General features: G+C 44.8%; 1 protein-coding gene across 3 annotated transcripts in view; it reads right to left on the minus strand.

Annotated features, from left to right (window-relative positions):
• The window catches only part of CYTH3 (cytohesin 3), a 100,921-nt gene extending 96,966 nt beyond the window's left edge, over positions 1-3,955 (minus strand). For 2 of the 3 annotated variants that reach the window (XR_012670138.1, XM_048868109.2), the window contains exon 1: positions 3,765-3,955. Coding sequence is in view for 2 of the 3 variants with exons in the window: in XM_048868109.2 (XP_048724066.1) it covers positions 3,765-3,792 (28 nt within the window). In the remaining variant the exon portion in view is untranslated. The remainder of the gene's footprint in view (positions 1-3,764) is intronic. The other variant, XM_075132709.1, reaches the window with a different exon arrangement.
• Positions 3,956-14,858: the final 10,903 nt, after the last annotated feature.

Below are 14,858 nucleotides of genomic sequence, written 5' to 3' on the forward strand. Positions count from 1 at the left end.
TGCTTAAGTGGCACTGGACTCAAATTCAAGAAAACGAACATAATACAAAATACCTGGAGCCATATTCTGCCATAAATTTTTTAGGCAGAATGATCTGATTTGACTAAGAATTTCAAGATCTGGAAATTATCTCAAAACAAACTTTCACTATTTATCACTACACAACCATAACACCTGCTACCAAATGCAAGGACCTCAGATACCCAAATGCAATACTAGTACCATGCTAACTGCAGCAATTAATATAAGAGGCACTTCAGTCTACTAAAGTCATAAGAGACATCATTTCAAGCTGGGGAAGGAAGTGGAATCAACATCATCTCCTAAATTAAGTACAAAGATCCTTGTGATTAGGACACAACAGACGGCTGAAATAAACACTAATTAATTTGGATCATATCTTACTCCTATTCCATGCACAGAGCCCCCTTGAAATCAATGGAAGTTTTGTGTGACAATAGATGGTATGACGTGGGCCTTTATGCCCACATTTAGACTACCGGGAAGTGGTGAGGGGAGGGGGAAAAGAGAGAGTTTAAACTAGTAGGGAGCATGTCCTACATTTGACAGCTTCTCTATCAAATTTTAGTTTTGTTTTTTAATGATTATGCCTAGCTGTTTTCATCCACATATCTCAAAGTATTTTACTAAAAGAGGTGCATATAATTTTTCCCATTTTACAGATGAGGAAATGGAGGCACAAGAAGGTGAACTCAAGCTCACACAGCACGGTAATGACAGAGCCGATAACCGAACTCAGGACTCCTTAATCCCAGTCCAGTGCCCTAGCCACTGATTCACACTGTCAAGTTCATTTATTTTTATGAATTTAACACCTCTTTACATGGATCTTTCAGCAACAGGCAAGAGAAAACTATTTTTAACACAGTAAAAATGGAATTTTAAAAGCTCAGAAATCAGCACGGAGACTCAGGGCAGGTGTAGCTAAAACTGCTGCTAACTCATTTTAAAATTGACTAGATTTCAAGTTGACACTTCACTCTGTATATATAATCTCTCGTCATGATATGGTCAATTTTCTTACCACTTCTCATTCCAAAATCTAGTTAGTTTAAAATAATGTTAAACTAATCCTACTCTACCGATGGAAGTTTTGAACAAGAAAGGAAAGCAGGATTAGGCCTTTTCTTATGAATCACAAAAGGCTAATGTAACAGTTCAAATACACTTAATGTAGAGACGGGGCAGTTTCAGTTATTTGGATCCGTAATATTATAACAGTGAATAAGGGCACTTATAAACTATACAATAATTTGACCACCTTGAATAGTACATTTTTTATTAAATGAGATGTGACAAATAATCCGAGAAGAATAATAGAAGTGACTTATTCAGTAATAAGTAGATCCATTTTGAGGGTGCCAATCTTTGCAAGGTGCCAAGTACTTCAAATCCAATGGACCTCAATGGGAACTGAAGGTACTCAGAACCTCAAAGTAGGGTCTCTGTACCTTGCAGAACTGGACCTTAAGGCTGAAGAAGCCAATTTTTCACATATTCTGCAGTGTGAAAGTGAGAATTTTTGGCTGATTCAAGCTCATACAAGTGAAAAATATCTACATTAGATGTATTCAATGTCAATAAACAAGCATATTAATGTATCCTTCATATATGTGAACATTCAGTGATATACTGTTGATATACCCTTGATGTAATACCAAGTTGTTTTAAAACGTTAAATCTTTAATTTACTATTTTTCTGCTGTTTACTACAGTGTTTTCCCATTAGTATTAGTAGTAGTAAAACCACTTTTTTTTCCCCTTTTCTTCTTTTTAAAGAAAAGTCATATCTATTATTGACAAAACAGCTGAGGGAAATAATTGCTGAGAAATATTGATGTTTGCAGACAGACTGTCTGTAGGATGTTTTTCTGTGATGTTACTGGTTCATCACGGCATTTTTTCCACTTGTCAAAACAAACACCACACCCACTTTATTTCAGAGTTCTTCCCTTACTACTTTAAGACGAGCAATCACGTTACAACTACTAATCAAACCACTCATTACTTGACATATTTATAATTAAACAAATATAAACAGTAATTGTGTATGGATGAATATTTTATTTGGAAGACATCTTGATTAACAACCTCATCCTGAAAAACTACCTCTGATATGGACAACAGTTAGTCAGCATCCTTATTACTGATGGCATTGAGAACTGGTTCGTCAGACAAAAATCTTAACACAGACAATGCATTTTAGATTAAACAGAGAAAGCTCTGGTGCAAATCTGTTTGGGGTCTATGAGCTCATGTACTGTAGTTGTACAAACTAACCCCTAAAAGGTCACAACTGTACTAAAAGATGGTGAAAGAGGCATGTCCTAATTTTCTAAGATGTATATTTGGAAACATTTACATTACTGCCTATGGAAATTGTTTACCATGTGTAAACTGGATGAACCACTCAGTGATTATCATTGCACCTACATTAAAATTACACACAAATGCAGGACTGTTGCAGAATATAATTAGCCTTTTCACTGTACATTATTTACTGCAAAACACACACATAATTTTTGATAGGAGCAGCAGCTGCATACAGTGTGCAATGATTTCACTGCATCGAGACACAAGAACAAACAACTGGCTGTCAATATAACAACATGGGGGCAAGTCAACCTGAGAGCTGGCCAAATGTAGATGCACACAGTGAGTTCTACTGTCAGGGTGTTTAAATCTACTTCTCTTTTCCAGCACTCTCACACAGACCCTAAGCAAGTGTGCATTCATTTTTCCTCCCTCAGAAATGTTTGACCTTTTTGGCGGTAGGGGAGATTCATAAATTAGGGTGCACAGAGCCCTCTATTGTTGTCATTAGCACATGGAACTTGAGCAAGTCAATCCTAATAGGAGTCCCTCCCTACACTAGGATCAGCAAAGACTGGCGGTACTTGCACATCCCTGCCAGAAGGATAAGGCCCACTTCTCCTCCAACAACATGCCTCTTTATTCAGGATGTAGAAGCCTGAAAACTATTCACTACTTGTTATTATAGTCACTTCCCTTGGTTTCCCCCCAAGAGACATTAATAAATATGCAAAAAGAAGGTCTGTGGAGGATAGTGCGGGGGCTGAGAGACATGTGTATGAATGGGATTGTTATGTGGGGGAGGGAAGGAAGGGCAAAGTGGATGTATGGTGGGGAACACAAGTGGGCGAAGGGTGAGAAGTACAATACGGCAGGGTCGAGGGGACAGAGTGAAAGTACGGGGTAAGTGCTCTGCATTAAATGTGATTAAATGCGGGGGAGGCACAGTCGGGGATGTGGATATGGGGGCGCAGGGTGGGAGTCATGGGGTATCCCAGGGCGCTCAGCAGGAGTGGTAGGTGGTTGCAGGGGAGCAAAGAGATGGGGTGGGGGGCAGGCAAGAAGGAAACGCGCCAGGGGTGTGGCGGGCGCTACGAGAAGGTGCAGCACGGGTGGGAGGCGATGGCAAGGAGGGCGCAGCGGAGGTGGGGTGTTCGCGCCTGGGAGACAGGATCAGAGTCTCCCTGAGAGCAGGACGCTCCACACAGGGAGGGAGACAGTCGCTGCCGGCTCCCCACTAGCAAACACACAGCGCCCAACCGGGGAAAGCCGGGGACGGGGGGCGGGGCATGTCCCCCAGCTCAAAGCCTCACGCAAAAGAGACCAGGTTCAGGAGACCGTGTCCCAGCCACCACCCACCCCGGCGGCCCAGCCCCCCTCTACCGCCTCCCCCAGCCCCGGCGGCTTGCCACACCAACTCCACCACTCACCGCCGCCGCCGCCGCCTTCTTCGTCCATGTCGGGCGCCGTGAGCAGGACTCTCGGGAGCAGTAGAGGCTGAGCGGGGCCCGGGCGTGTCCCCAGCCCCTGTCCCGTCGCCCCCCTCAGACGCTCACCCACAGCAGCCGCCCCGAGCGCAGCCCTGGCAGCAGCAGCTGCTGCCTCTCCCCAAGCCGCCCGCCCCTTCTCATGTGACCCACGAAGAGTGGGAGGGGGGAGGCGAGGCGGGCCGGGCCCAGCCCTAAGCTGCCTCATCCCCAACCTTCCCGCTGGAGTGGCACAGCGGCCGCCCACCCCTCTCTGGGGCACGGGGGGCCGGGAAAGGGGCACCCCGCTGGCAAGGGGTCCCGTCTAGTGACAACAGGGCTCTTGCCCGGTGGTGTTTCCTCTCGGTGTCTCTCTCTCTCACACACACCCGTGGAAGGGGTAAAGCTCCTGCTCCTCCCACAGCTGCCACATTTTGTACAGCTCCATGTGAGAACTTGTATGAAAATTATGTCGTTAAATGTTTTGCATAGAATTGGAGGATGTAGATTTGTAGCCTAAACGTCAGTTTAAGATCAACACAACTTGCCCCCCAGCAGTGGATGGGGGGAGGAGGAAGCTACCCGGCTGCACAAAATTTGGTGGGTGCTGAAGAGCATCTGGGGAGTAGGTAGGGACCGTCTAAGGGGATGACTTGAGGCAATTGAGGGTTTTGGGGGCGGGGGGGGCAGCTAACAACAGCTAGAGTTGCCAACCCTCCACTATTGTCCTGGAGTCTCCAGGAATATGTCCAACCAAAATTGGCAACCTTAACAGCAGTTGGGTTTGTAGAGGTGAGGTAAACTGGAGCCTAGTCTAAGGGGACTGTTGTACGTGTGGCTGGGGATAGCTAGGTGATAACTGGGGGAGGGAAGGTGGAGGTTGGCTAGGTTTGTTGGGAGGGCTGGGGGGGGAGCAGGTTGAGGTGACTGGCAGCTGTTGGGGGTGTTTGCAAAGCTGGGAGTAGCTAGGTTTGTGAAAGTGTGCAGCTGGGTAGCTTAAAGAAGGTGGGGGAAAGAGTTGGGGGTGGATGTGGATAGCTTGGGAAAATGGCAGCTGAGAGAAGCCAGGATTTGTTGGAGGTGGAGCTAGGTGGATAGAAGAGTCTGGTGGGGAGCCTAGGGCAAATACTGGCATGTTTTTGCAGGTGGTGGCTCTCTCCTTGTTCAGATCCAGCAGGGGGAAGTGGTGAAAGTAGGCTGCTTCCCCAGCAAGCATTATGGTAGCTGTGAAGAACAGGTGGATGCCATTCCTGCAGCCCAGTTGAATGCATAACATCCAATCTGGGCAGCAGGACTGCATGAGGATCACCCCATTTTAACATTTGCAGGACGCCCTGTACAAGTCAGGGAGGTCCACAGTTTCAACATTGAAGGAGGGGCTATATGGGTTTTGGTGTCTACAGCAGAATCCCTTATGAGTGGCAGGGGGCCTCTGTTTTGATAGAGAGGAAGACCCTCTATGGCAGGGGTTCTCAAACTTCATTGTACCGTGACCCCCTTCTGACAAAAAAGTTACTATATGACCCCTGCAGGTAGGCAGAGACCGAGTCCCACTGCCTCAGGTAGGGGAGAGAGGGCTGCAGCCTGAGCCCTACCACCTCAGGTGGGGGTGGAGTTCAGGCTTCGGCTTCAGCTCTGTGTCCCAGCAAGTCTAATGCTGGCCTTGGCAACCACATTAAAGTGGGGTCATGACCCACTTTGGGGTCCCAACCTACAGTTTGAGAACCACTGCTCTATGAGAGTGAATCACACATTTTGATATGTGCCAGAGGCTCACCTTTCTACATTTACATGGGTCACAGGACCACCAGATAGCCTGCCTACAGGCTTTTGACCAGAGCCTCAAGCTTTTGTGGGATTTTTCAGGCCCTTAGCACGGTCTCCAGAATCTTAGGCCTTTCATAGATGCCACAGGTGGTAGGACTGCAGCCTCTACCCCCACAAATGTGAATAGAACAGTTCTGGCAGTAGAGGACAGAGTATATTCCTCTTTTTTAAAAAAAAACCATGTATGTAAATTTTTTTATACAAGGAAGAAACTGTAGGGAAAGTAGTCAGCCAAGAGGAAAGGCTCTTTAGTTTCCCATTGTACGCTGGTATTGGCCAGCTTCCAGCCTATTAAACTGTGTCAGTAGTACTCACCTCATAATACCCTTATTCATAGGTGGTCATTACAGTCAATTTTGCTTGGAGCGGAGGTTTGGTTCAGACAACTTCCCTTCACAGGAACAGTTTTACTCACTTAGAAATCATAAAAGTCCTACTAATCCATTAAAATAGTCCTCCTATTCTATTTAAATTACACATTACATTTTTTAAAACTTGGCACATAAAAATAGTGGGATGATTACACAGTACAACATTATAGCATTTAATTGGAAGGAGACACATCTTTAAAGGGTTTGCATTACATAGTGGAATTTTAAGAAGATCTTTAAAACTAGAGAGCAAAAAAGTTTGAATGAAGAAAAAGTGACTGGAGCTTTGGACATTTTACAAGGTGGGCAAGCTATGACCATTTACACCAGATGAGTGTTACGTTCCCCTGGTGTTATCTGGACCGGTGATTTGCTAGGTCACTCCAATCCTTGACTCTGGGAGCCAGCCTTACCCCTAGGCGCCGACTGTGGGTACTCTGGGGCTGGAGCACCCACAGGGAAAAGTTAGTGGGTGCTCTGCACCCACTGGCAGCCAAGCTCCCCTCCTGGCCCCACCTCACCTCCACCTCCTCCCCCTCCCCTGAGCATGCCACGTCCCCGCTTCTCTGCCTACCTCCCAGCGCTTGCCATCGCAAAACTGCTGTTTTGCCGCATAACAAGCTCCAGGAGGGAGTGGGGAGGAGCAGGAATGTAGTGTACTCAGGGGAGGAGGTGGAGAAGAGGCGGGGATTTGGGGAAGGGGTTGGAATAGGAGCAGGGAGGGGGCGGAGTAGGGGTGGGGACTTTTGGGAAGGGGTTGGAATAGGGGCAGGGGTGGGGCAGGGCCAGGGGCAGAAGGGGTCAAGTACCCACCGGTGCCAGCAGAAGTCAGTGCCTATGTATGTATGTATGTATGTGGCATGTAAGCTGCTCCTTGGATTGTGCAACCTAATGACACTAGCCAATATCTCCGGTCCCAGACACAACCCTAGGAACCTCCACCTTGCAGTGTCCAATTATGCCCAGTGGATGCTGCAAGCTTATATGCGTTTGTCAATTTAACAAAGAAATTGATATGTACCAGGCTTGTTATCCCAAAGGAGTCTCTAACACACTTCAAACCAAATGCACTGCTTCAGGTACAATAAACAAACAGATTTATTAACTACAAAGATAGATTTTAAGTGATTATAAATCAAAGCACAACAAGTCAGATTTCGTCAAATGAAATAAAAGCAAAATGCATTCTAAGCTGATCTTAACATTTCCAGTACCCTTACAAACTGAGATGCTTCTCACCACAGGCTGGCTGGTTGTCCTCCAGCCAGGCTCTCCCCTTTGATCAGCGCTTCAGTCGCTTGGTGGTGATATCTGTAGATGGAGGTGGAAGAGAGAGGAAGAGCATGGCAAACATCTCTCCCTTTTATTATGTCCTTTCTTCCCTCTTGGCTTTGCCCACCCTTCCCCCCTCTCCCCCCCGAGAGTGGTGAGCAGTTTGGGACCTCATCGCAGTCCCAAACTGACCAAAGGAAGGGGGGTGACTCACTTGGGAGTCCAACAGATCCTTTGTTGTTGCCTAGGCCAGTGTCCTTTGTTCCTGTGAGACTGGGCTGGGTTTGTCCCCTACATGCCCTGATGAGGTGTGAACTGCTCCTCTGCTCTTGGAGAGTTTTTGTCTGGGCTTGTTTAGCCATGAGGACACATTTTCAGGCTCATCACTATATACATGAAATTACAACCTATAACATAACATTACTATAACAACAATGCTCATGAGCATCATGAGCCTTCCGAAGATACCCAACATGACAAACTTTGCATTGGATACCACACAATATTTTTATAAGGAAAAACATGGGGTGAAGGGTGTTCCCACGATGTACAGAAAGACACAATGAGGAACTTGCCCTTGAAGTCTAATGCCAAGATTGTTCAACTTGTATTCAAGTACACTGATTTTAGGCTTTTATTTTTACCTCTAATGTAGTACTCCTTTAGATAACATTTCTTTCCTTACTGCTTGTGTCTGGCAAACTATTTTCTCCCTTCATGCTGTTTCAGTTGACCTTAAAGTTAATACTGTATACTTTTTTTGCTGCAAGGGAAACTCCAGTGCACAATAAAAGATATTCTAATCACTGCCTCTAATTACAAAGAAGAGTAAGCCACAGTACAGTTCTCCTCCCGTTAATTCAATGGCAAAACTCCCATCAACTTCAAAGGGAGCAGGATTGTGCCCAAAAAAACTTCTCTTCTTTCTGATCCTTCTCCCATCAATTTATGTTTCAGTTTCTATCACACAGCTATGTTTTGTCAATTTTAGATTCAGAAGTTTCATATTTGATCCTCTTCAGAACCTGTCATTCCACATAAATAATTTTCTAATAGATCTTCTATTGTGTTCTTTATCTTTGGGAGAGAATAGGACATCCTCTAAGAACTTTGAGATTAGCAGAGATAGTCCCATTAAATTGTGACAGTGATGGTATTTGCTGAGTTTTGAGGCAATCCAGTTTCTCATTTATTGTAATTTTTAGGCATTTTTGTTTTGTTTCATTCTTCCCTCTCCTTTGGTTAAGAATTTCCATTAAGCAGTAATTTACCTCAGATTTTCCAGCGTAATGGGCCAGGAGCTCATTTGGTTTGATGTTTACCCCTGTTCAGAGGGTCAGGACAGTCACAGGACATATGCACCACTTAAGTCCCACTGTCAAAATGGGGCTTATGGCTTAAGCCTTCAGTTAGCCCTCTGTTTAGGTTGCATTTTAACCCCACAAAAACCCCTCTGCTATTTTGGAAGTTTACCCTTCATCCCTTCTTTATTGTGGAACATTAAAAGGATTACCTACCTACCAGAGAAAATAAGAGAGGACAACCCAGAACATCAAGAAAACAGTAATAGAGATTGAGTGAAAAGAACTTTTTAAAAAAAAATCAAGTGTTGCTTCCTTTCTTGCTGTTTAATAAGTTCTGTCTAGCATCTTGATAATTCTTTCCACAAGCATAACAAAATCAAGCAAGATTAATCTTACTTTGATAAATTTCCTCTTTCAGCTGCTTCTAAATTCCCATTTTATGCTGTTAGATTTTTGTAAACAGTACAATTTGAGTCAAGTGTTAGCTATGGGAATGTGCACTGAAATGGACAGTAATGGGAAATTATATGATCTTTATACTAAACATAGTGAGAATATTCAGAATTGTATTTTTCTAGACAGAAATGAACAGAATACTTCTCATTATACCAGACAGACAGACTTCAGCATCAGAAGAAGGGACTTGGACTACTATTTCTTATCTTTAATCACTGTGGGAGCAAAACCTTATTCAAAGTGGTAGTCCTCTCTTACACAAGTAAACCCATTGCATCTCTACTCACATAACATGTCATCACTCATTTGCAGGATCAGGTCCTAAGTACTAACTCCATTGAACCCAATGTGAGTTATCATTAACTTGAAGGGGACCAATACATTCCACTGAATATATATGTTCCATGTATTCATAAACTGGAATTATTTGATTTTAAATTATTTTTGTATTTCAGTTACTCACATGATTTAATAACAGTCATGCAAACACTTCAAGGTCTCATATGTTACTCTTGTTATTGTTAAAAATAAGAAAAATAGTTTTATTTCAACTCACAAGTTGTTTTAAAGGACCCTTCTGCCTCAGGTCTATATAAATAAGGAGCTATATATAAGTAGTATTGCATGCTAGATTCCAAACAGGAAAGTCTTAGCCCATCATTATCTGTCATTTTCTTATTTCTTCATCAGTACTTGAACTATCAACCCCTACAGCAAATTGGGTCACTTCCTCTGTCTGGCAGATAGGTTTTAATACTGGCTTATTTACAGGCATTCTTATGCTGTAAATATGCATCATATTTAATCTAAATTGTAAAAACATATTTACAGAAAATCATGTTTTCTGGTTGTCTTGGTAATTTCAGGTGTTCTTGCATCTTTCATTTGTCAGTATAGAGACAAACGAACTGTATGGAAAATCTGAGAAACACAATAGCTCAGGGTTAAGAAATCAAACATCTTTTAAGTGCTGTGTTTGCTTGTCATGTAATGTATGGATAAGAAGCGGTTTCATTTAAAATAGTAAAACATATCTCTTGACCTTTGAGAACATAAAAATTAGGGCTGTCAAGCAATTAAAAAATGTGCAATTTTTATTTTAAAAAATTGCACAATTAAAAAAATTAAATAGAACACAATTTATGTAAATATTTTTGGATGTTTTCTACATTTTGAAATATATTGATTTCAATTACCACAAAGTGCACAGTGCTCATTTTATATTTATTTATTATAAATATTTGCACTGTAAAAAACAAAAGAAATTGCACTACAGTACTTGTATTAGGTGAATTGAAAAATGCTATTTCTTTATCATGAAAGTTTAACTTACAAATGTAGAATTATATTAAAAAAAATGCATTCAAAACTAAACAATGTAAAACTTTAGAGCCTACAAGTCCACTCAGTCCTATTTTCTGTTCAGCTAATTGCTCAAACAAGTTTGTTTATATTTGCAGAAGATAATGCTGCCCACTTCTTGTATACAATGTCACCTGCAAGTGAGAACAGGTGTTCGCATTGCACTATTGTAGACAGCATTGCAAGATATTTACATTCCAGATGTGCTAAAGATTCATATGTCCCTTCATGCTTCAACCACCATTCCAGGAGACATGTGACCATGCTGATGACGGGTTCTGCTTGATAACAATCCAAAGCAATACGGCCCGATGCATGTTCATTTTCATCATTTGAATCAGATGCCGCCAGCAGAAGGTTGATTTTCTTTTTTGGTGGTTAGGGTTCTGTAGTTTCCGCATCGGAATGTTGCTATTTAAAGACTTCTGAAAGCAAACTCCACACCTCATCCCTCTCAGATTTTAGAAGGCAGTTCAGATTCTTAAACCTTGGGTGAGTGCTTTTGCTATCTTTAGAAATCTCACATTGGTACCTTCTTTGCGTTTTGTCAAATCTGCAGCGAAAGTGTTCTTAAAATGAACATGTGCTAAGTCATCATCTGAGACTACTATAACAGGAAATATATGGCAGAATGCATGTAAAATAGAGCAGGAGACATACAATTCTCTCCCAAGGAGTTCAGTCACAAATGTAATTAACACATTATTTTTTTAATGAGCGTCATCGGCATGGAAGCATGTCCTCTGGAATGGTGGCCGAAGCATGAATGGGCATATGAATGTTTAGCATATCTGGCACATAAATACCTTGCAATGCTGGCTACAAAAGTCCCATGCGAATGCCTGTTTTCACTTTATGGTGACATTGTAACTAAGAATGGGAGTTAGAATGGGAGTTCTATGATCTCAAGCATATGATATACAAGAAATAGATTATTTCAATTTAAACATGAGAGAAAGTGCTGTCTCTATTCTATTATAACGTAACAGTGAGAAAACCATATGCCTAGGAAAGCAACACAATCATGGTTTCATACAGATCATCATGTAGCAAACTTTGCCCTGGTCTACACTAGGACTTTAGGTCGAATTTAGCAGCGTTAAATCGATTTAAACCTGCACCCGTCCACACAATGAAGCCCTTTATTTCAACTTAAAGGGCTCTTAAAATCGATTTCCTTACTCCACCCCTGACAAGTGGATTAGCGCTTAAATCGACGTTGCCGGCTCGAATTTGGGGTACTGTGGACACAATTCGATGGTATTGGCCTCCGGGAGCTATCCCAGAGTGCTCCATTCTGACCGCTCTGGACAGCGCTCTCAACTCAGATGCACTGGCCAGGTAGACAGGAAAAGAACCGCGAACTTTTGAATCTCATTTCCTGTTTGGCCAGCGTGGCAAGCTGCAGGTGACCATGCAGAGCTCATCAGCACAGGTGACCATGATGGAGTCCCAGAATCGCAAAAGAGCTCCAGCATGGACCGAACGGGAGGTACGGGATCTGATCGCTGTTTGGGGAGAGGAATCCGTGCTATCAGAACTCCGTTCCAGTTTTCGAAATGCCAAAACCTTTCTGAAAATCTCCCAGGGCATGAAGGACAGAGGCCATAACAGGGACCCGAAGCAGTGCCGCGTGAAACTGAAGGAGCTGAGGCAAGCCTACCAGAAAACCAGAGAGGCGAACAGCCGCTCTGGGTCAGAGCCCCAAACATGCCGCTTCTATGATGAGCTGCATGCCATTTTAGGGGGTTCAGCCACCACTACCCCAGCCGTGTTGTTTGACTCCTTCAATGGAGATGGAGGCAATACGGAAGTAGGTTTTGGGGACGAAGAAGATGAGGAGGAGGAGGTTGTAGATAGCTCACAGCAAGCAAGCGGAGAAACCGGTTTTCCCGACAGCCAGGAACTGTTTCTCACCCTAGACCTGGAGCCAGTACCCCCCGAACCCACCCAAGGCTGCCTCCTGGACTCAGCAGGCGGAGAAGGGACCTCTGGTGAGTGTACCTTTTAAAATGCTATACATGGTTTAAAAGCAAGCACATGAAAGGATTACTTTGCCCTGGCATTTGCGGTTCTGCCTTTGCAAAAGGTTTCTGGGGAGGGCAGCCTTATTTCGTCCTTCATGGTAGGACACTTTACCACTCCAGGCCAGTAACACGTACTCGGGAATCACTGTAGAACAAAGCATTGCAGTGTATGTTTGCTGGCATTCAACCAAAATCCGTTCACGCGGTGGGAGGAGGCAAAATGCGACCTTGTAAAGAAAGCACATGTGCTATGTATGTAATGTTAACAGCAAGGTTTACCCTGAAAGAGTGTAGCGACTGTTTTATAAAATGTGTCTTTTTAAATACCGCTGTCCCTTTTTTTTTCTCCACCAGCTGCATGTGTTTCAATGATCACAGGATCTTCTCCTTCCCAGAGGCTAGTGAAGCTTAGAAAGAAAAAAAAACGCACTCGCGATGAAATGTTCTCCGAGCTCATGCTGTCCTCCCACACTGACAGAGCACAGACGAATGCGTGGAGGCAAATAATGTCAGACTGCAGGAAAGCACAAAATGACCGGGAGGAGAGGTGGAGGGCTGAAGAGAGTAAGTGGCGGGCTGAAGACAGGGCTGAAGCTCAAATGTGGCGGCAGCGTGATGAGAGGAGGCAGGATTCAATGCTGAGGCTGCTGCAGGACCAAACCAGTATGCTCCAGTGTATGGTTGAGCTGCAGCAAAGGCAGCTGGAGCACAGACTGCCACTGCAGCCCCTCTGTAACCAACCGCCCTCCTCCCCAAGTTCCATAGCCTCCACACCCAGACGCCCAAGAACGCGGTGGGGGGGCCTCCGGCCAACCAGCCACTCCACCACAGAGGATTGCCCAAAAAAAAGAAGGCTGTCATTCAATAAATTTTAAAGTTGTACACTTTTAAAGTGCTGTGCTTAAAGTGCTGTGTGGCATTTTCCTTCCCTCCTCCACCACCCCTCCTGGGATACCTTGGTAGTCATCCCCCTATTTGTGTGATGAATGAATAACGAATGCATGAATGTGAAGCAACAATGACTTTATTGGCTCTGCAAGCGGTGATCGAAGGGAGGAGGGGAGGGTGGTTAGCTTACAGGGAAGTAGAGTGAACCAAGGGGCGGGGGGGTTCATCAAGGAGAAACAAACAGAACTTTCACACCGTAGCCTGGCCAGTCATGAAACTGTTTTTCAAAGCTTCTCTGATGCGTACCGCGCCCTCCTGTGCTCTTCTAACCGCCCTGGTGTCTGGCTGCGCGTAACCAGCAGCCAGGCGATTTGCCTCAACCTCCCACCCCGCCATAAACGTCTCCCCCTTACTCTCACAGATTTTGTGGAGCACACAGCAAGCAGTAATAACAGTGGGAATATTGGTTTCGCTGAGGTCTAAGCGAGTCAGTAAACTGCGCCAGCGCACCTTTAAACGTCCAAATGCACATTCTACCACCATTCTGCACTTGCTCAGCCTGTGGTTGAACAGCTCCTGACCACTGTCCAGGCTGCCTGTGTATGGCTTCATGAGCCATGGCATTAAGGGGTAGGCTGGGTCCCCAAGGATACATATAGGCATTTCAACATCCCCAACGGTTATTTTCTGGTCTGGGAATAAAGTCCCTTCCTGCAGCTTTTGAAACAGACCAGAGTTCCTGAAGATGCGAGCATCATGCACCTTTCCCGGCCATCCCACGTTGATGTTGGTGAAACGTCCCTTGTGATCCACCAGAGCTTGCAGCACTATCGAAAAGTACCCCTTGCGGTTTATGTACTCGGCGGCTTGGTGCTCCGGTGCCAAGATAGGGATATGGGTTCCGTCTATAGCCCCACCACAGTTAGGGAATCCCATTGCAGCAAAGCCATCCACTATGACCTGCACATTTCCCAGGGTCACTACCCTTGATATCAGCAGATCTTTGATTGCGTGGGCTACTTGCATCACAGCAGCCCCCACAGTAGATTTGCCCACTCCAAATTGATTCCCAACTGACCGGTAGCTGTCTGGCGTTGCAAGCTTCCACAGGGCTATCGCCACTCGCTTCTCAACTGTGAGGGCTGCTCTCATCTTGGTATTCATGCGCTTCAGGGCAGGGGAAAGCAAGTCACAAAGTTCCATGAAAGTGCCCTTACGCATGCAAAAGTTTCGTAGCCACTGGGAATCGTCCCAGACCTGCAACACTATGCGGTCCCACCAGTCTGTGCTTGTTTCCCGAGCCCAGAATCGGCATTCCACAGCATGAACCTGCCCCATTAGCACCATGATGCATGCATTGTCAGGGCCCATGCTTTCAGAGAAATCTGTGTCCATGTCCTGATCACTCACGGGACCGCGCTGACGTCGCCTCCTCGCCCGGTATCGCGTTGCCATGTTCTGGTGCTGCATATACTGCTGAATAATGCGTGTGGTGGTTAATGTGCTCCTAATTGCCAAAGTGAGCTGAGCGGGCTCCATGCTTGCCGTGGT

Source organism: Caretta caretta, chromosome 10 (genome assembly GCF_965140235.1).
Source record: "Caretta caretta isolate rCarCar2 chromosome 10, rCarCar1.hap1, whole genome shotgun sequence".
Classification (NCBI taxonomy): Eukaryota; Metazoa; Chordata; order Testudines; family Cheloniidae; genus Caretta; species Caretta caretta.